General features: G+C 43.6%; 1 protein-coding gene across 1 annotated transcript in view; it reads right to left on the reverse strand.

The window, feature by feature from the left end:
• The window catches only part of LGR6 (leucine rich repeat containing G protein-coupled receptor 6), a 162,260-nt gene that overhangs the window by 104,671 nt on the left and 34,936 nt on the right, over positions 1 to 22,653 (reverse strand). The window contains exons 2-3 of the mRNA XM_021003225.2: positions 14,809 to 14,880; positions 10,163 to 10,234 (exon numbers count right to left, since the gene is read on the reverse strand). Coding sequence (XP_020858884.1) covers positions 10,163 to 10,234; positions 14,809 to 14,880 — 144 coding nt within the window. The remainder of the gene's footprint in view (positions 1 to 10,162; positions 10,235 to 14,808; positions 14,881 to 22,653) is intronic.

A 22,653-nucleotide genomic window follows, 5' to 3' on the forward strand; every position in this document is an offset into this window, starting at 1 on the left:
GCTCCTAAAAATCTAGTACTGGATGGAAATGGAATTGGTTTGAGTTGCCTTAGAAAGGATAGGAGGCTTTAAATCCTGTATCCTCAAGTTCATAGATGGGGATTCTCTATCCCATTTTTCTGTCTAGGTCTCCTCCATACCATCCCTAGCCTCCTGACCCCGAGGTCACGCTGGGAAGGCAAACAGGAAAGCTGCAGAAGGCTGAGGTCCCTACTGTTCTTCCCCCTTCCTTCTCCCATACATTCCAGGAAAATACAATCAATGTATGATTCCACTCCGTAATCCTTTGGCTACATAACCCACTGCCTCATGAGGAGCAACCACCTGCCAATGAGAGACTTAAGAATGGTAGAATGGCATCAGTGGAATGGGGATGTCTCAGGGCACCATGCCTGGGTATCTGTCACCTGTTTACCTTTCACAGGGTTGTCAGATTGAGAAAGTATTAGCCATGTTGAGGATGGAGCCTTCAGGTGTCCTCAAGAAGGGGGGGAGCTCTAGAGTTAGTGTTTCCCTAGAGAAAGGTTATCCTTTGGTAAGCATCTTAGCCCATAGGGTGAGGCATTAATATGAAGATAGAATAAGTCAGAAAATCCAACAGGAGAAAGGAGCAGGAGCCTGGAAGCATACCCCAGAGCCCAAGGCAGAGCTAGAGGAAGAGCTCTGGACGTAAGAAGGATGAGGAAGGAACTTCTGTTTCTTTGGGAATATTGCATTCTGTTCCAGGGGAGGGGTGTGTAATACACAGGGCAGTTGGTAGGGGTTAAGCAAGGGTTAATGGCCTAGTACCCTAGAGATAGGAAGCAGCTAGGTGGCTCAGTGGATAGGGCACTGGGCCTGGAGTCAGGAACACCCTGAGTTCAAATCCAGACTTAGAAACTTACTGGCTGTGCGACCTTGGGCAAGTCACTTAACCTGTTTGCCTTAATCCACTGGAGAAAGAAATAGTAAACCACTCCAATATCTTTGCCAAGTAAACCCCATGGACAATATGGTCCATGGGGTCACAAAGAGTCAGACACAACTGAATGACTGAACACATACACATTATAGATAGCTACAGCTGTTCATTGCGCAAGGATGGGGAGGAGCCAGGCAGAAGCAAATCCCTAGAACATTACTGCACACAATGGTGGTCAGAAGTGGGACCCAGAAAGAGCTGAGCTGCCACCCAAGGAAGGCGGCTGACAGCTGCAGGCTGCGGCACTGTCGGCATCATTTCACAGAAGTCAGCATCGATGAGGGGTCTGGGAAGCCAACGAGAGATGCTGATCAAAACGGAGAGGCCAAGTCTAGGTATGGAAAGCAAGCCTAAAGCAACGTTTCACTGAATGACGCTTTCTGATGGAAGGCTGGCTGTGCTCCTTCTGCTTCCTCTAAAAATGATGCTGCCACCTGGGCTGGTGTCAGCACAGGGGGAGGAGAGGAAGGCATGCAGGAATCTGACCAGTGGCGTGGTCATAGTGTGGTAGACAGAGGGTGAGACTTGGCCTGCTTTCAGATCCCAGCCCTGACACTTACTGGCTGTGTGGCCACAGGAAACTCACTTGCTATTTCTGAGCCTCGGTTTCCTCATCTGTGAAATGGGGATAATAAATAAATAAATAAATACGCAAACAAATAAATAAATAAACACGCAAACAAACAAATAAATAAATAAATATGAAGCGGTACATGAATCAACTGTAAGATACAACTTAGAATGATGAAAACTAAGCACTGCGTAATTAGAATGATCAAACTTATCCCCAAAAAAGAGAAGAAAAAAGGTACCTCCCTCTCACCTTTGTAGAAGTGGAGACCTATGGTTATAGAACAATGGCACATACCATCAGTCTCTATTAATTGCTTTTGTTTTGTTCTTTTTTCTTCTTTGTTCCAAGGAATGGCTCCTTAGAGAGGGGCCTCAGTTTCCTCAATTGTAAAATAGGGGTAATAATAGCACCTACCTCCCAGGTTGTTGGGAGGATAAAATGAGATAATAAGCACAGTATTCGGTATGCAGCAGGTGCTTAATAAATGCTTGTTTCTTTCCTTCCTATAAAAAGAAAAGATATTCACATGGTGAAATGGATTTCTGATCTTATCAATCTTTCAGATCTCTGACCCATCCACAACTGCCATTGTTGTGTATACTTCATCCATCTCCATTCAAAAGCTCATCACAAGGGGGTCCACCCAACATGCTGGAAACCCTCCTCACTTGCTCTCAACCCTGGGAGAGGCTCAGGAGAGCAATTCTGGTTGGCGGTCCTCATCCCTCTTTCTTTCACACACTTATAGATCCTCAGTGGTTACAGGTTACAACCTGATTCCCATCAGTTGCCACCCATAGGGTACGTGAACCAGCCTCAATGAAAGAATGAGGAGCTCTGAGGAAGAGACAGGAGAGGGGATGTCCCAGGCAAACCACTGCTTCCACAGTGACCACTACCCCTCCTCGGACCCCAGTGGAGACAGCTCAGGACCTCGAATCCAAGAGCCCCAGACCAGCTTCCTGAAGCCATCAACCAGGGACTTAACCTTTCAGAAGATGTGACCTGGTAGCTGTTTCTGTGGGTGCTGCAGGCCCTGCCTTCTCAGCAGCTATAGCCACCAAGGACCTGGATAAGACACTGGCACTGTCAAATGTTTCAGCATCAGAAATGGACATGGTTTTAAACGATGCTTTAAAAGACGCATTAGTTAGCCACTGCACCCTAAGGACCATGGGACCTGTGCATCTGACTTACACCTGAAACGTCCTCTGTGTTACCTCCCCCATTAGAAATGCGAGCTCCCTGAGGGCAGGACTCGCTTTTCTATTTGTATCCCCAGCACCTAAAACAGTGCTTGGAACATGGTAAATGCTCCATAAGCGGGTTTTTTTTTTTTCATTCATTCACCGACCTGCCATGTGACTCTCTATTGCCTTCTGGGTGATGATCATCTTTAGCTCTTTGGAGTCAATGAATGTTTTTCCAGCTCTCATTACCATATGGCAACACCAACAAAATATATGTGTTAGAAATATGGGCCTTCACTGTTTTGGAAAACTTGGAGTCAGCTAGGTGGTACAACGCATAGAGGACCAAGCCTGAAGTCAGGAAGACCTATCTTCCTGAGCCCAAATCTGACCTCAGACACTTCCTAGATGTGTGACCCTGGGCAAGTCATTTAACCCTGTTTGCTTCAGTTTCCTCATCTGTAAAATGAGCTGGAGAAGGAAATTGCAGACCACTCCAGTATCTCTGCCAAGAAAATCCCAAAAGAAGTCAGGAAGAGCCATACATGAGTAAAATGACTAAACAACAAGAAAGCATTGAGGATAGGGGACTCTTTCCTTTCACCCAAGAGGCAGTGTGGTTCAGTCACAAGAGCAATGACTCTGGAGTCAATGGGCCTAGGTTTGAAGCCTACTTTTTACATTTGGTACCTGTGTGAACTCAGGCAAGAATGCTAATACTAATAAGAGCTAGTTTGTATATAGCACCTATTGTGTGCCAGGCACTGTACTAAGGGATTTATAAATATCACCTCATTTGGTCCTCCACAATAACCCTGGGAGGTAGGTGCTAGCTAGTATGATCCTCATTTTACAGTTGAGTAAACTGAGGCAAACTGAGGTTAAGTGACTTGCCCAAGGTCACACAGCTAATAAGTGTCTGAGGCCAGATTTGAACTCAGGTCTTCCCAAGTTCATATCCTTCCTATTTCAGGCCCACTGTCCAGTGGGCATGAAAGTTTATCCTTATGTCTCACCTCCATTTTTGACTCTTCAGGACCTCAGAGGCATTTAGATAGGGTGAGTATGGGATCTCCATTTCTAAAGAGTTTAAGCAAGAGAATAAATTTCCTTATCCCACTCCCTAATCCTTCTAGGTTGGATTAAAGGGAATCCCTGGAGACAGAGGGGGTAAAACAGGTTGGGCTGTAGAGGGCCTGGCAAACCCTGGAAAGGATGGGATGTAGGATCATGGGATTGGCCCCAGAGAGCCAAATTCCACCGGGATGCTTGAACTAGAGCTCCCACCCCAAACCTCGCCCGGCCCCACGGCTCCTTCAACCAAGAGCTCTGCTTAGGGAACGGGGGTAGGCGGGCAGGCTGCGGTTTTGCTCAGTGCCTTTGATTTATTGCCTAATTCAGGCGAAGAAGAAAGGCAGCTCATCTCTAAGCTGGAGATTTAGGGAAGAGACTCGAGCCTCACATCTTCTAAAAGCCCAGCCAACAGAGCCCCACTCTCTAATCCCGGGGTGCAGGCCTCAGCCTGCCACCAACCCTCGCCAACCCTCCAGTTTGCACTGCTGCGGTTGGGTTCGAAATGTCCCCCCCAGGCATTGAATGTTTATTGGGAGGGAGACAGAGACAGAGAGAAGCAGTAGACCGAAGGGGAGAAGAGGTTACATTCTCTTTAAACAGACACACTGAGGATCAGACAGTGTTCCAGAGGCAGAGAGAAGTCTCAAATCAGAAAGTGGAAGACTAACAATGACTGAGGGGCAAATACAGAGAGAGAAAGGACTGGGTCGTGTGGGAGGAGATTGAGAACAGAGACAGGGAGAAACTGAGGGCGAGTGATGATCAAGAGTGAGCCTCGGGAGCAGAGAGATATCCAGACACAGAAAGAGAAAGACTAGAAGACAGAAACAATGAAAGCAAAAGAGATAGAGATTGAATCTGATAGAAACGGATATTGATGGAAACACATCAAGAAAGAGAGGGTGGGCTGTGGAAGTGGTCAGTGGCACAGGGCGCTGAACACAGAGGTAGAAGATTCTAAAGCTGGGAACCGTGGAGAGGGCAGGAGAAGGGAACAGACACCACTGCGGGAGAGACCTAAGGACTCCTCCTCCTTTTTGGTGATCACTCCCCAAGATCCTCAGTGTCCTGGCAGAATTCTACCCTGGAGGATAACTTCTCCCTCCTCAGAGAGCTCTGTCACCGGAGACGTGAGGCCGTGCCGCCATCTTTCATATTTGCCTGCCACAAGAACTTTGAGATTGGGACAGGCTTATAGGCAGTCTGAGCAGAGCATTCAATGTAACAATAAAAATTTGATTGCTCTATATAAAGCACCAAAGAGAGAAGAGAAAACAAAACCAGTTCCTGCCCTCAAGGAACTTATTTTTTTTACTAGGGGCATACAACATGTTGAAGAGATGAAGAAATGCAAAATCATTTGAGGAAGGAGAGAGGACTGATAACCAGGGGGATCAGGAGAGGGTTCATGTAGAACAGAGGGTCTTAACCTAGTCCATGAATAGATTTCAGAGACTCTATATTTGTTTAGTATCTTGATAAGTGAGTTAATTAAAAATTAATTTCTTTTGCAATCCTGTGTATTTTATTTTATGCATTTAAAATATTATTCTGAGATAGGGTCTTTAGGCTTTAGGACATTTCCAAAGGGATACAAAAAAACTGTTAAGAGCCCCTGATATAGGAGGTAGCAGCCAAGCTGAGCCTTGAAGGAAGTGATATGAATTCTAAGAGCTGGAGATGAGAAGGGAGTGTGCTCCAGGCATGAGTAGGGATAGTTTATGCAAAGACATTGAGATGGAATACCAAGTAGGGCTATTTGGCAGGAATGTAGAATGTGTGAAGTAGATTAATGTGAAATAAATTGGGAAATGTTGGGAAACCAGATCATGAAGTGCTTTAAATGCCAGAGTAAAAAGTTTGTATTCTACTGAAAATTTTTGAGAAGGGAAGTGATATGGTTAGATTTTAGGAAGATTGCTTTGACATGTGTGTGAAGGATGAATTGCACAGGGGAGAAACTCGAAGAAGGGAGACCAATTAGGAAGCTAATTCCGACAGTCCAGTTTGGAAATGATGACAGCCTGAACTAAGAGAGAATGGGGAGGTATGCATGTAGTAGAATGGACAAAATTTAGCAACAAATTGAATGTAGAGAAAAAGGAAGAGCGACAGAAAAAGAGAGAAGGAGAAGTAGAGGGGGAAGGGGACGGAGAAGGAAAAAGGGGAGAGGAAGATAAAGGAGTGAGAAGGGGAGAGGGAAAAATTTTCAGCTTACAGGCTGGAATAGAAAGAGATGGTCTCTTGATTTTTCAGTATCTAAAATCGGTCATCAGATCAGTTGCAAGGAAAAACCAGACGGAATCACTGTGGCTGGGAAATACGAATGTTCTATGTCTCCTACTAAAAAATAACACCTACAATGAAAGGTGAAAGTAACTTGGATGACCAAGGCAAGAGAGGAGAAGCGTAAGAGGAAACAAACAGGCTTTTTTCAAGACTCTGAAAGGACATGATTGATTATACTAAGAATGAGAACCCAACAAACTTCCTCTCCTTTTGACGATAGAACCAGGGTAATTGGGCTAAAATTATAGTTAGAAACATTGAGGTTAGACCTCAGATGGAAGAAAGAAAGAAGGAAAAACAAGCCAGATTTCTTCTGTTCAGAAACATTCTTAGCTTCTCTTTAGAGGGGAGGGGAACGAGGTATAATTGAGAGAATCCAGGTTTGTTTCTGGGCTCAGCACTGATACACGTGAGAAGATACAGGTGCAAAGACGGTCCCCGATATGAAAGGACTTATCTCCTTTAACTAGCAATACCACTACTTAGCATGTAACGTAAGGGAAAGAAAAATAGTGGAGAAAGGTTCCCAGATACACAGAAATATTTTTAGCAGTCTTTTTTTTTTTGGAAGTGGGAAAGAACTGGAAGGAAAGTGAGTTCTTAGTGCTTGAGGAACGGCTGGACAAATAACAGTATATGAATGTGTAAGGGGTGGGGCCATGATTAGGGCAATCACTGATCTGTTGATCAATTCCCAATCAATGTTAGGAGAGCATCAGGGCTTCCAACTTCTGAACAGGAACATTATTGACTGAATGTATAGGGAGTATGGAAGAGCCTTTATTTTGGCTCTCAGAGAAAAAGGGTTTTCTATTTAAAGGATTATAAGGTGTGATCAATTGCCTGAAGGCACTTGAGGGGTACTTCCTAAATCAGAGGTATTTAACCTTTTTAGAGTCTCAGATCCCTTGGGCAGTCTAGTGAAGCTATGGACCTCTTCTCAGAATCATGTTGGGTTTTGTTTTTGGTTATATTGTATTCTTATTATTACTGAAAGATGCTAAATTTGTATTAGAGGCTTCTGAAAATAAAGATGTAATTTTTCCTATCCAAGTTCACTGACCCCCCAGAAAACTATTCTTGGATTGTAAGTTAAGGACCCCCATCACAAAAGAATGTGACCACGGCCACTATTTCATTCTGATTGGATTTCAGAAACTAGGGCTGCCTCCTATTGAGTGAGTGACTGAGAGCCAACCACTCTGCCTTGTGTGATTTGTTGGTCAATCTCCCTCTTTCTGTGTATCTTCAGGACTTCCTCTTTGCCTTTTCTCTTTGCACCTACTTCTCTGGTAATGCAGTGGGGAGGAGGGGGAAGGAAAGAGGGTGTCTTCCTTCCCACAACTCCAGAAGCAGTTGATGTTGCTTTGTGATAGAAAGACAAGGCATTGGTAGACATATGCTTCGCATATGACCTGAGAAGGGAGCTCTGTTCTGAACCCTGACCTCTGTCTCTGAGCAAAGCAGATTTTGAATTCTAAAGAAGCATTTTCACTGGTGTTCCCATGCCTGGAATTCTCTTCCTCCTCATCTCCATCTCCTGTTTCCCTGGCTTCCTTCAAGTCCAAACTAAAAATCCATCTTCTATGGGCATCCTTTCTTGGTCCACTTTAATGCTACTGCTTTCCCTCTACTGATTATCTCCAATTTAGCCTGTATATATCTTCTTTGCGCATGGTTGCTTTCATGTTATCTCCACCATTGGATTATAAGCTCCTTGAGAGAAGAGACTGTCTTTTACCTCTTTATATCCCTCGCACTTAGCACAGCGCCTGGCACATAGCTGGTGCTCAATAAATGCTTATGACTGATGGAGCATGATCTAGCCTTCTAGCCAGGAAAGGAAAAGAAGATTTCTTGGCAGTGACAGTTTGGGGAATTGTCTCATGGGTATCCCCAACTCCAGAGCTCTGGAATTAGATTTTCTAGAGAGATTTCCTGAAGCAGTGTGCTCCTTGGAGCAAAAAGGAAATATTCCTTTTTGTATAATGTCCTACTTGAAGAGCCAGTGAACAACTTAAAGATGTAGCAGATCTGGCAGAAAGAAGATTCCTTTTTCAGTAGCCCCCAAAGTATGTTTAATTTCCAGTGAAGTCTAAGCACTATGGATTGGGAAGGGACCCTGTAAGACAGAGAGATTTCACCAGAATTTTAGGGTATTGCTCTGATAATAATCCTGAGTTTAATTCCCTTCTAGCGGAGCTACCACGTGATTTGAGTGGATTTCTTATCTGTTCACAGGTTCTCTCCGGTTTTTCATGCCTTTTGCATTTTCTATGGAGGCTGAATCAAAGGCTTTTCCATACTCTGTATGTATTCACCAAGTTCCTGTCCAGAAGCTGGGAGCCCTATTGCTCTCATTTGGGGAAACCAAGATGTGTCATATTTAGATACGTTTCTGAAGTACTCCAGGCAAAGGCATTATATCAAGGAAAGAAAATGACCCTCATGGATCATCCCTCAAGACCAGACCCTGTCCACATGAGCCTAGAATGCTTGAGTAGGCTGAGCCACAGATTACACATGTAAGAATGTCTTCAAGAAATGATAGGAAGAATTCTGAGAACTTGGAAAGACTTGTAGGAACTGGTGTAGATTGAAGTAAGCAGGACCAGGAAAGCAATTTACACAGTGACCACAATAATGCAAGGGAAAACAACACTACAAGACTTCATAGCTCTGCCCAGTCATGACTTCAAAGGTCTGATGGTGAAGCACACTTCCCTCTTCTCAGCAGATAGGTGCTGTAGAATAAGAAATACCTTTTCAGACATGATGACCGTGTTGACTTGTTTTGCTTAACTCTCTTTGTTACAAGGGAGAGTTCTGCTGGGGTGTTGGGGTGGGAGAGGAAAAGCGCAATGAACATGTATAAATATTTTTTTAAGACCTGACATTTAAAAAAAAAACTTCATTTACAAAAATTCAAGCTTCTTCAAAAATGTCAGATCATCATTCATGTTTGCTACTCTATACTCTCAAGCTGATTTGAATGCTAAAAGTGAGGAAGACACAGTCAAGGTCATGTATAATGGGAAAAGGAGGTGGGTCATTGTCCTGAGATATTGAAAGAGGAGGAAGCTGTCATCAAGTGGGCTGAATCTTCTATGGTTAACTTACAGAAAGACGGAATCAGTGGAGTAACAAGAAAGAGGATTCTTCCCTTTACCAAGGAAGGTATTGGAATATCAAGCTCTCCTAATGCACCAAAATACTAATTTATAGCTTATTAACAACCTGAATGACAATCCCTTGTCGTATGCACCCCTTATCTACGTATATGCTTATTCTTCTAGTAGACTGTAAACTCCTTTTTAAAATTATTTTTTGCAGTGCAAGGATCTAAGACATTTCCAAAGGTCTCATGATGGAAAATGCTATCCACATTCAAAGAAAGAACTATGAAGTTTGAATGCAGATCGAAGCATACTGTTTATTATTTTTTTCTTCTGTTTTGCTTTGTTCCCTCTTTCTTGGGGTTCCTCCTATTGATTCTAATTCTTCCTTACAACATCACTAATGTGAAAATATGTTTAATAGGAAAAATTTTTTTAAATTATTTTTTCTCTTTAAAAAAGCACAACCCTTTTTAAACTGTTCTCTTTATTCCCAAAAATGCCTCTTCTCCTCCCCTCCTCTGACAACCATCTCTTGTAACAAAGAATTTTTAAAAACAAAAGGAAAAAGAAAACGGTCCCTCAAAACTGTCCAACCCATCAATGAATCTGACAGTATATGCACTGTTCCATACCCATAGCTCCCAACTTTTCCAGTGAACAGAAGGAGGACATATTTTCATCTTTTCTTAGACCAGGCTTGGTAGAACATTATTTCCTTAAAGGTGAGGATTCTTTCTTGGCACATGACAAAGTAGAATCAGAGAAATTCAAATATTTGGCATCTCTGCCAATTAAGAGTCAAACAAAAATAAGGACTAAGAAACTCTGTAACAGGGAAGTAAGCAAAGGGGAAACTCAGATTTGGGAACACTGTTGGCTTTTGATACCGAAGTTCCACCTGTGGCTTGTTCAGGAACACTTGTCTGTGTATAATATGACATACACCTATACTTACAAGATTTTCAGGCTGTAGAGACCAGAAAATGCTTGTCCTGGGATGTGGGAGAGGTGATTTCCAGACAGACGACTGTAAAACAGAAGGAAAGAGAATATGAAGGGTTACCTGGAGGGAGGGGTGGGTTTTGTCAGTAATTACATTCAATTCTCAATTACATGGGAAAGGATTACAGTCTTGGATTACCCACAGCATCCTATCCCTGACTACTCAGCCTGGTTCTAAGATACTGACATGATCAAGAAAGGAAGCAGTGAGGGATCCAGGATCTGGGACAGACAAACAGCGATAGACACAGAAAGAGACAGACAGAGAGTGAGTATATATGTTAGGTATGTGGGTTTCCCCTATTGCATTCCCAAAGCCAATATGTGTATATGTGTGCAAGTAAGTGGGGGAGTATGTGTGCGTCCCGTGGCATTACAAAACCAAACATGGTAAACTCCATTTATCCAGAGGTCTTGGGGAAATGGGCTGTTCTAGTCAATTTAACATTCTGACTCACTGAGAGTTAGCATACTCACCATACAGGGAGTGCCAATTTTCAAAGAATACCAAGGAAAAGGCACTCAATGTGAAAACTACATTAAATATGATTGAATATTTAATGATTCAGAAGGAATTTATTGATCTTGCAGAACCTCTGAGAGATTACTGTGACCACAGAATAATAGACTGTTAGAACTGGAAGAGCCTCTAGAGATTGAGAAATCTAAACCCTGCATTTTGCAGTGGGGTAAACTGAGGCCTGGAGGGGGGAAATGGCTTGCCTAAGTAAATTCTTACTGCTTTAAAAGGTAGAGTTAATTTTTAAGTTGTTTTACTAATAATCATTGATAATAGCATCTTTCTTTTTATATTTATCATGAAAATTTTTTCCTACTGACCTTGTGGTTTCACTGATGTAGGAGGGTATAAGCGAGGAACTTCCTCTACCAACATAGACTGATACATTATCAGAAATTTTTTTTGGGGGGGTGATGCAATTGGGGTTAAGTGACTTGTCCAGAGTCACACAGCCAACATGCAGCAGAAGTGAGACTTAGAAACCATATTGGTGGGGAGAGGGGAGCTATATTGGGGAAAATGTAATCTGGTTATCTGAGTGCTCAGATGTAAAGATTCTGAATAAATGGGAATTTGATATAAAAGTGACCTTTGGAGGAACCATAGCTTAGGATCAACTCAGTTTAATAATTTTATTAACCAACTACTCTGTGCAGAACACTGGGCTAGGTGCCTAAAGAGACACAAAATGTAGATGGCACGTTCCTTGCTCTTCTTAGGATTCATTGAATCCCCACTCAGGCATTTAATAAATGACTGCTATTGGGTTGATTGAATGAATGAATGAATGAATGAATGAATGAATGAATAATATAGAAAATGAGGCCTTCTGCTATTCCCTATGTCATATTCTTTAGTCTTGCTTTCTCCAATTAGTTAAACATATTTTGTAATGAGAATGTAAGGTAAGTTACAGAAAGACTACTATTTTAGCTGTAAGTTGGACTAATGACCACTGGGGTGGCTTCCATTGTTATAGTTCTGTGATTCCATAAGCCTTATCTCTAATTATAATAATAGTTATTATTATAATTAATGATTATGACAATAATAAATAGCATTTATATAGCACCTACTATATGCCAGGCACTGTGTTAAGTGCTTTATAAATATTATCTGATTTTACTTTCACAACAACCCTGAGAGATAGGTGCTATTATAATCCCCATTTTTACAGATGAGGAAACTGACGCAAACATTGCTGCTCATTTTTGTTCACCACCCCAAAACGTCCTCTTACCATCTCACATCTTCATGACTTCCTTTAAGATAGCGGCTTGACTGTTCTCTTTAAGAGGTACAGTGAGAAAGTGCTGAAACTAGAGTTATAGACCTGACAACCAATCCCTTGCTCTGACACTTAGTACCTATGTGACCTTGGTCAAGGTGCTTAAACTCTTTGGGTCTTGGTTTCCTCAGCTACAAAATGAGGAGGTTGGAATATATGACTTATAAGGACCATCCTCGAAAATATGACTTATAAGGACCATCCTAGAATATATGACTTATAAGGACCATCCTAGAATATGACTTATAAGGACTATCCTAGTTTTAGAGTTTTAATAATACGACGTGATGCCTTCACTAGAAAACCCCCAGCCACACTCTTTTATCCTAAATCTCCTCTAATTCAACTCAACAAACACTTAATAAACAACTAGTATATACAAGGTATTGAGCTAGTTGGTGGGGAAGACTCTTGCCTATAAGGAAAGGACGTTCCACCAAGCCTGGTCTAAGAAAAGATGAAAATATGTCCTCCCTTCATTGGAAAAGTGGGGGGTTGTGGGCATATAATTTTACATATACTGTCAGATTTCCTGATGGGCTGAATAGTTTTGAGAGGCTATTTTTTTTTCTTTTTTGCTCTTTTTATTCTTTATTGTAAAAGATGTCTGTCAGGGTAGGGGGAAAAGATTATATTTGGAGATGAAGGGAACATATTTAAAAAGGGAATTAAAGGAGGAAAATTATTTTTAAAAGAGCTTATAGTCTACTAGGAGGATAAACATGCACACAGATAATTATGTAGCACAAAACATATATACAAAATAAACACAAGGTCATTTCTGGAGAGAGTACTAATAACTGGGGGAATCAGGAAAGGCTTCCTGTAAGAGGTGAGATGTGAGCTCATTCTCAAAGAGAGCTAGAGCATCTGAGAAGCAGAGAGGAGGAAGGGGAGCACTTCAAACACGAGAAATAGGCAGCCTGTGCAAAGACAGTATGGGAAGATCAGATGTCATGCACGAGTAAATGAAGCATTCCAATGGAGTTAGAAGGCAGAGCACACAAGGAGAAAGCACAGAAAATGAGTCTGGAAAGACAGGTTGGAGCCAGATTATGAAGTGGTTGGAAGGCCAAAAGGACAAGTTTGTATTTTATCCTAGAGATGTCAGGGAGGACCTGGAGCTTTCTGAGTATGGGAGTGTCTTGGTCTGCGCTGTTCTCTTTAGGAATATCCCTTTGGCTGCTATGGAGAGGACTGGTTGGAGGGAGGGGATTAGAAGCCGGGAGCCCAACTAAGAGTCTGCTACAATTGGCTGGGCAAAAAAAAAAAAGAAAGAAAGAAAGAAAGAAAAGAAAAAGAAACGTTAAAAAAAAAGGGGGGGGCAGCTAGGTGGCACAGTGGATAGAGCATTGGCCCTGGATTCAGGAGGACCTGAATTCAAATCCGACCTCAGACACATAACACTTACTAGCTGTGTGACCCTGGGCAAGTCACTTAACCCCATTGCCTAGGCCCCCCCCCCAAAAAAAGAAAGAAATATTACAATAGTCTGGGCAAAAGATGGCAAATGCCTAACGTGCCATCACCAGCGATGAAGAGAAGAACGGGAATGCTAGAAAAGTGGGTGTGGAATAGACAAGGGACACCTGAAATTAATCATCTGTGCTTTAACGTTCACTGGCTTATTTCTCAATGTCAAAATTATTTTCCAGCTATTTCCCTCTTGTAGGTAGGATAATCCCCTCTTCAAGTGGATTATCATAGAATTTCAGAACTGGAATAGACCTCAAAAACTGAGTCCATCCGATGCCCCAAGAAGACTCCTACTACAACCTGTTAAGCTGTCACCCACACTTAAATTAAAGACTCCACCCACTACCTCCTGAGGCACACCAATGCATGACAAGGGCACTTGAATGAAAGACTCTAATGTAGGGATAAGGGCAGCTGGGTGGCTCAGTGGAGAAAGCTCCAGGCCTGGAGTCAGGAAAAGCTAAGTTCAAAATAGCCTCGGACACTTACCAGCTGTGTGACCCTGGACAAGTCACTTAACCCTGTTTGCCTCAGTTTTCTTATCTGTAAAATGAGCTGGAGAAGGAAATGGCAACCACTCTAATTTCTTTGCCAAGAAAACCCCCAAAGGGTCACAAAGGGACATGACTGAAAATGACTAAAACAACAAGAGGGATACAAATTCTAACGTTGCAGGATAATATGCCACTTTCTCTTGAAGAATATGGATAATATATTTTTTAATAAAAATACTATGTCTTAGCATTAATAATAATAGCTGACATTTATAGAGAATTTTAATGTTTACAAAGCATTCTATATAAGTTATCTCATCTGATCCTCACAACAGCCCTGAGAAATAGGTGCTATTATTATCCCCATTTTACAGATGAGGAAACCAAGGCAGACAGTGGTTATGTGATTTTCCTAGGATTAAACAGATTTGAACTCATGTCTTCTTGACTCCAAAATCAAATGAAATCATTTGTAAATGCACAGCACAGTGCCTGGCACATAGTAGGCACTTAATAAATGCTTGTTCAGTTCTCTTCCCCCTTCTAATTCCCAGCTTTATCCACTGTGGCTCCTAGCTGAATGAAGGAACATATTCAGTCACCAGTATCATCTGCATTTCCTTTCTCTCCCAGCTCCTTCCCCCTCTTTCCTCTTGGCTGGGAATCCCTAGCTCAGATCCCCCTCCTGGAGGAAGCCCAGAGCTAGCTCCCCAAGGATGCCCTCTGCCAGGTCATAGTCCTCGGCCTCCCACTTCACCAGGCTTTACCTGCCTCCAGCCCACCCTCATCCCCAGCCATGGCAAAGAGTGGCTTGTACTCACAGCTCCTCCAGAAAGCGCAGGTGAAGGAAGAGGCCAGGCTGGAGCTCAGTGAGGTTGTTCATGCTCAGATCCCTAGGAGGAAAGCAAGAAAGCACAGGGAAGTGAGATCATTACTGCCATGGTCATTGTTGCTGTCTAGTCCACAACCCTGTGCCCAGAGGTCATCTCCAAACTCATGCAACCAGCATTCTAGCCCCCTTGATGGCCTCCTCAGATTCCTGCCCCTGGCTGCTGACTGGTAAGTTTTCATCTGATTTTGCCAAGTCCCAGGCCTACCATGCCTCTTCTTTGGCATTTCCAGGCTTCCTCAATTGCTTCCCCTCTCCTCCCTTCCAATTCTTCTCTCCCAGGAGTGGTCTTCTATTAGAATGTAAGCTTCCTGAGGGTGGGGACTGTCTTGGTTATTCGTATTTGTATCCCCATCGCTTAGCCCAGTGGGTGACCCTTGGTGAGCACTTAATCAATGCTTTTTTATTCATTCGTTCAGAGAGCCACAACAGGAGTTCCCATAACAAATATCACTACCTCAAATACTCGATGCCAGTTGGGTATTCCAAGCTATATGTCTTTTAGAAGCCAAAATGGACTGAGAGGCAGGACATCTTGAACTCATTTTTATGTTTTCTCCCTTTGAGGCTTCGCCCTCTCTGTGCCTCAATTTCCCCATATTCCTTTTATCCCATCTGCCTCAGGGTCATAGAAGAATAAGATCTTAGAGCTGGAAGAGTCCGTGGAGATCATCTTAGTCAAAATCCTCATTCTACAGAGAAAGAAGCTGAAGCTTAGAAAGGCCAAGCTATTGACCCAAGGTCACACAGCTAGTTGGTAGCACAATCAGAACTAGAACCCAGATCTCCAACACTTTCCCCCCACCCCACTGCTGTGCACTTGTGATGCTGATTGAGACTGGGACAGCAGAGGCATCTGAATTCCTTAAAAGGAAACGGACTAGAGAAACCAAAGATTACTCTGCTGTCCAGCACATATTCCTGTAAAAGACATGACTATTAGGGGCAAATTTCCAGACTAATCACTCTAACAGCTTTTTTTTAAGGGGGCTTTTTATCTAGAATACTCCAAGGGCCAGAGGATAGGGGTGAAGGAAGACTATTGGCTTCAGAAGTCATTCAAGCCTACCCCTTTCTCCTTCTAGGTTTTTCTGTGTCTCTATTTTATTAATGTTTATCAAAGCAGAGGTCCTGAATCTCCCCTCTTCCCAACCTCCAGAGAGCTCAGGGCAAATTATTCAGAGATGAATAATCTGAGAACCAGCTTCCATAGCAGGCTCCCAACTGAAATCACTCTGCCTTGGCTGTCTTATCTAAGATGGCAAACTGCCCCAGTCTGTGTGGCTCTTTCAGTGCCACCTTCCCTTTGACAAGCCCTATATGTGCTAAAATAACAATCCAAGAATCATAGATCTAAAGTTGGAAGGACCTCAGACCTCTGAGGCCAGCCACTTCAACCCTCTCACTTTACACATGAGGAAACTGGAGCCTAAAGAGATAAAGTGACTTGCCCTGAGGTCACATAGACAGTAAGTATCAGAGGCCAGATTCATACCCAGGTCCGCTGACTGCAGAGCCAGTACTCTTTCCCCTCTAGGCCCCTGCTTACCTCTCCCAGTTAGTACGATTCCAGAAGGAAGTTTTCAGAGTAAAAAAAAAAAATGCAGGTGACAGAAGAAGGTAGATGGGAGGGTCTGGGAAAAGAGTGGTCTTTCCAATGTTCTGAGTCCCCTAGGGATATGGGGGCTCACATTTGCTTACAGTCTGTGTTGATCTGTGAGCTGCATCTTCACATAAACCAGAATCAGGAGAGTGGGGCAATTTATGGGTATGAGGTAAGGGATGAGCAGCTTTTTTCTGTGTGCATTGTCATGTGTTCATCAACATTACAAGAGCCTTTAGATGCCTCCCAGCTTGAGCTCTGTTCTAGACCAACACATGGTCCCTGCCCTCAGTGAATTTAGAATCCAAGTCAGATACCCTAATGTGATTGGCCATACACGGGATGCAAGGACAGTACTTAACATGAGCAATAAAGGCATTTATATCTTAAAACAATCAAGTGTTCCTCCTATAAGGAGGAGCACATTTTTTAGGGATGGAAAGCTAAGGAGGTCACCATAGGAGTGCCATTCAACTCAAGAAACATTTCTTAAGCACCTAGTATAGGTGACAGAGAAGAAACTAAACAATTCCTGTCCTCAAGGAGCTTACATTCTCCAGAAGAAGGTTCAATAGATACACATACAGGTAGATATAACACAAAGTATGTAGTTACGGGAGCAAAGAAGAAATGCAGACACATGCATTAGGAATATCTGAAGGGGGAGGGAACATTTTTAGCTTGGGTAGATCAGGAGAGGCACCTAAGCTCAGCCTTAGAGGAAGACTGGGATCCTGAAAGGTGCTGATGATGAGGAGGGTATCAACCTATGAGGACTTCATGGAAGAGGTAGGATTTCAAGCTCTGCTTGATTTAGGAAATAGAGCACCTGGGAACAGTGGGTGGGTAATTGGGAGAAGGGAAAGAAAGTGTCGCACAAGAATGCCCACTGGTATTCTCCCTGGCAGAATTCTCCCTAGAGGAACAATCGGTGAGTGCCTATAATGACACATCTGGACACCCCTTAGCATCACACATGGAAGTGCCAAAGTCCCATGTACATATAGGAAGGGTATTTGATCTGTGTTTTTGTGTCTGAACTATGTGTCAGCGGTTGTTTGTCCGTGAACACCTGGGTGTGCAACTGATGTTTGTGTCTGTGCGTGTGCCTGACACATTTGGCTACCACGAAACCCTGTTTCAAGCTCCCAACAGCTGTTGCCCACCCTTTATAGCTCCCACCCACCTCCCCCGGGGGACAGATGTGAGACCAGTCCAGACCACCACTATACTGGTCTCCTCAGCATGTCTTGAATTTGCCTCCCTTCCCCAGAAATCCACTTTCGCTGGTGAATCCTGGCCTTGTCCTTTTCCCCAAGAACCCCCACATAACGTTTATTTTTGCTGCTCTCAAAGGCAGGCTGGAGTTAGTCTAGGGCGGGGGGTAGGGGAGAGAAGGGAGAGAATGCATTCTGGAGCTCAGCTCTGATCTATAAAAAGACTGTTTAGTCTCAAATGTTTTATCTTTGATAAGGCCTGGGCTCGATCTCAATGGTCTTTAAAGTAGGCATTCCAGGTCTGGGCAGGTTCGATCAAGAAAATCTGAACGCTGAAGTCCAAACACTCCTTTGTCTGAAATTCTCTCTCCTCAACAGGAACAAGATGGCCATCTTTGGGGCAAGATGGGGCCCCATTCTGGGAATCAGAGCATGTTTGAGCTGGAAAGCAACCTTGGAAATTATCTAATCCAAACCCCTCAGCATATAAATAAGAAACTAAGGCTTAGATTGTTTTAAGTGACTTGTCCAAGGTCACACAACAAATTAATTCTTGAGCCAGAACTAAGACCCATATTTCTTATTTCACAGTGGCTGCCTCTTTCCATGACTTCAACAAGAACAAGTCACATTTATGGGGGGCATGGGGGGACTGCACTCAAATCCCACCTCAGATACTAGCTGGCTGTGTGAAGCTGAGCAAATCATTTAACTCTTTGAGCCTCAGTTTTCTTATCTGCAAAATAGGGATAATAACTGCTTTGCCAGTCAGTGTGGCATGGTGAGTTGAGAAATAGCCCTGGAAGAAGACCTAGATTCCAGTTTGACCTCCACCACATGCTAACTTCAGGATCTTGGGAAAGTCATTTAACCTCAGTGGCACTGTCTAAGACTGAGTTACAGAGCAAGGGTTAGTCAATATTGGTAGGTGGAATTGTTTCGTCTCAGAAATCTCAGGTCAGATTTTTTTTTTAAAATGCTCCAAGGGTTGCTTCAAGGATTGAATGAGATATGTACAGGCCAGTGATTATTACCAGCAAATTTCATACAGCTGGAATTTGAACAAGTGGGGTGGAGAATAAGCATTTATTAAGCACCTACTATGTGCCAGGCACTGTGCTAAGTGTTTTATAAATATTAAACCAAGAGATACTATCTCATTTGATCTTCACAACAACCTTGGGAGGTAGGTGCTAGTATGATCCTCTTATTTTACAGATAAGGAAGACAGAGGTTAAGTGACTTGCCCAGGGTCATAAAGCTAGTAAACATCTAAAGCCTGTGATTTGAACTTAGGTCTTCGTGACTCCCGGTCCAGCGCAGCTTCTAGATGTTGTGACTGTATCACCTGTACTATACCCCCACTACACACACACACACACACACACACACACACACACACACACTGCCCCTAGAAGGGAAGCAGAAAGAGAAGGAAACAGGAGTACTACCAAGCTTTTGAGACCGGTCAACCCGAGCGGGTGTTCAGATTCAGCCCAGGTACAGCTCAAGTGTAAGGATGAACAGGGCAGACTCTGTGGGGCCGGGGAAGGGAGGGGGCTGGAGTGGTGGGACTACTGGAATTCAGGTTTGCAAGATGGAAAGCCTGGGGTCTTTTCTGTCTCCTCCCCCCCCCCCAGAGTCCCCCTCTCCCCGACGGGGAGATTGGAGGTGCTGCGAAAACGATTATTTCTAAATATTTACCCTGAACATTTCTCAACTTGTACACACAGGCACAGGAACCGGAGTTCAAGGGGAACGTGGGGCATGTGACTCAGGGTTCATAACTCACCTGTCCCTCCAGGGGCTGCTTCCTAAGCTTTGAAGTCGCGCCCCTTTCACAAACCCCGCTTTTACCTTCCTGATTAGCACGCTCATTGTTTTTTTTCAAAGAGGGGGAGCAGGGAGAGTAGATGGTGCTTCTCTTTCCTCCCCCCCATCCCCATCCTTTTCGCCCCCCTCCCGCAGCCCTTCAGATCCTGTGCTAAGACAACATGCTGGGCTCAGTGTCTATAAGGGGAGGAGCAGGGGAGAATGGATTTCAAATGGGGGAGGGGGCAGGGGTGAAGTCCCATTCTGCCCCGGCTATTTCACAAAAGGATAGGATGGGGGTTGGGGTTGCGGTTAAGGCTAAGGCTAAGGGGAGAGGGGAGGGGACGGTGGGGAGGGCTAGGAATGAAGGCTTCAAAGCGGAGATCCTCAAAGCTGAAGCCCTACAGTGCACCCTCACACACACACACACACACACACACACACACACACACACGCCGTCCCCTTTCCTCACTTCCTTCGGAACATAATTAGGACTGTGGGCACCCGGAGAGAGGGCTGTGTCGGCGAGCAGGGAGCTAGGAAGTCCTAAAGTATGGGGCTTTCCTTCTGGAAGTCTTGCTGGTGATTTTCATCCTTGTCAGATTGTATCGGATCAGAAGCCTTAGGATCGAATCCCACCTTTGCTCCTTATTTATTACCCAGCCCTGACAACTCTTCTGGGGTTTCAGTTTCTTCATTCTGTTAAAGTGAGAGAGTTGCATTAGAGAGGGTTTCTTAGGGTCCCTTTCATCTCTGAGTCCTATGACCCTAACTAGGGTCACTGTGAAGAGGGTAGACTGAGACAAACATTTCTGGCTCGTGGGTGTGCAGGGGATGTAGCAGAAAGAGAACGCAGAGGTCATCCGAGAGAGGCAGTGTCCTGTAGTGGAAGGAAGGCATTCCGGCCCCTGTTTATGGTGTCTAAATCTGGAAGAGACCACCTAGTCCAACCCCCTCAAAATATATAAAATATAACAGGGCAAAGGGATTTGCCTAAAGGGAGTAATTAGCAGAGGCAGGATTTGAACCCAGACCTTCTGACTACAAACCCAGTATTCTTTCTACACTCTTCCAGCTCTCAATCTTATGATCAGCTCACCTAATATCCCTATTTTCCAGATGAGGAAAATGAGAGTAGTAACTGGTAAAGCTCAGTCCTTGACTCCCAGGGTAACCTTCTTTCCATTCCACCAAGCTACCTTTATGTACATCTATGTCCATCGATGTATTTGCGTTTTGTATCTATCCATGTGGATATTCATGTGGGTCTATGTGTATAGTGGAGGTCTTCAAGCAAAGACTGGATGAGCCTTTGTATGTTTCCAGCCAGATGTCTTCTGAGGTCCTTCCTAACCTTCCTTGAAGCAGCCTACTCAAAATCTCCCCCTGCCACCTCCACACATGTCAAATGCTCCCCATTCTTAAAGAACAAAAACCTTCAGCCAGCCACACCATTCCCTCCAGTTATCGTCCTCCTGCCTGTGACTCTTACAACCTGTGACCTTGGCCATATCACTATTGATTACCTAGACTTAAGAAAGGGTTTACAATGCAGATTAAATGAAAAAAAATGCACCTACTTTTTTTTTCAGTGAGGCAATCGGGGTTAAGTGACTTGCCCAGGGTCACACAGCTAAGTAAGTGTCAAGTGTTCCATTTTTCTTAAGGTTTTGTTAAACATTTCCTAGTGCACCCCTACATCCATTCCCTTCTCTCTAGTCACACCACAATTGACCTCCCCCAGGACCTTATCACCTCAAGGCTCAATTCAATCACTACTTCCTTCAAAAAACCTTTCCTGACTCCTCCAAGTGTTAGATGACCCCCTCCACAAAAATTACTTTACATTTTTCATGTATCTGCTGTATTTACTTAGGTGTAAATGTGTCATATCCTCCAATAAAATGTACGCTGGGAACTAGCTCACATTTATCTTCACATGCCCAGAAAGCTAGCTCAATGCTTAGCACACAGTAGGTACTTAAATGCTTATTATTGACACATTAAATTGACTTATTATTGACTAATACAAAAAGGAAAACTGAAGCTTGGAGCCAGTAGCCACCATAACCAGTGCCAGGACTCCAGGGTTGGAACTGGGGGCATGGGACCTTCTACCAGACACCTTCCTTGTCTGGGCTAGATTTAGGTCTCACTTTTGGTGTATTTCCTAGTGAAAGAAAAGAGGAAATCTGAGAAGAATGTAGAATAAGAATTACTAGATGAGAGGGACAGTGACCAGAAGAAACCCAGGGAGATAGAGGTCTTTTAAGACCTGATTCCAAAATACACTAGAAAATGATTAGGCTGTTTCTAGAGAACTGAAACTCTAGGACCAGTGGCATTCCTGAGTCCTTGACTGGAGTGTATTTCTGAGCAAAATTCAATTCAATGAGCATTTATTATCATCTCTCTATGTCTGCCAGTCAATAAGCATTTAGCTCCTACTAGGACCTAAGGCACTGAGCTAAGCACTGGGTATACAAAGAAAGGCAAAAGACAATCTCTCTACTCCAGGAGTTCAGAATCTAAGGGGAGAGAAAACATGGAAACTAATATATACAAACAAGCTACAAGTGGGATAAAGAGAAAAGAAACGACAGAGAGAAGGCTAGAATTAAGAGGGTTTGGAAAAGGCAAGGCCTGCCAGGGACACAAAGGCAAGGCAAGAGTGACATTATCTATGACCTCTTCCATGAATGGGGGACATTCGACTTGGGTGGGGGAGGAGGGAAAGACAACATGTGCAGAGAGAAGCAAATACAAGGTAACTTGAGGAGGGTGCCCTGACAACTGGGGGGATCAGGAAAGGCTTTGCCTAGAAGTTGGCACCTGAGCAGAGCCTTAAAAGAAGCTAGGAATTCTAAGAGATGGAAGGGAGAAGGAAATTCCAGGATGCATTCCAAAACCAATTCAGTCCCTCCTCTCTAGTACATAGGCCCCCACCCCAGTTCCTGGGGCAATTTAAAATTGTTTTCAATTGAGGAATGGGGGAGAGGAAGGAGTTCAGACCTCTGTGCCTCAATTCACCTCGGACAGTTGCCACACATTGGCCACACCTTCAACATAAGCCTGGCTACTCAAGGTCAGTCCCTACAAGGCCTGTCTCAAACCTAATTTAAGACCATCTTTTTTCTTTCTTTTT

Source organism: Phascolarctos cinereus, unplaced genomic scaffold, assembly GCF_003287225.1.
Source record: "Phascolarctos cinereus isolate Bilbo 61053 unplaced genomic scaffold, phaCin_HiC Scaffold_5;HRSCAF=322, whole genome shotgun sequence".
NCBI lineage: Eukaryota > Metazoa > Chordata > Mammalia > Diprotodontia > Phascolarctidae > Phascolarctos > Phascolarctos cinereus.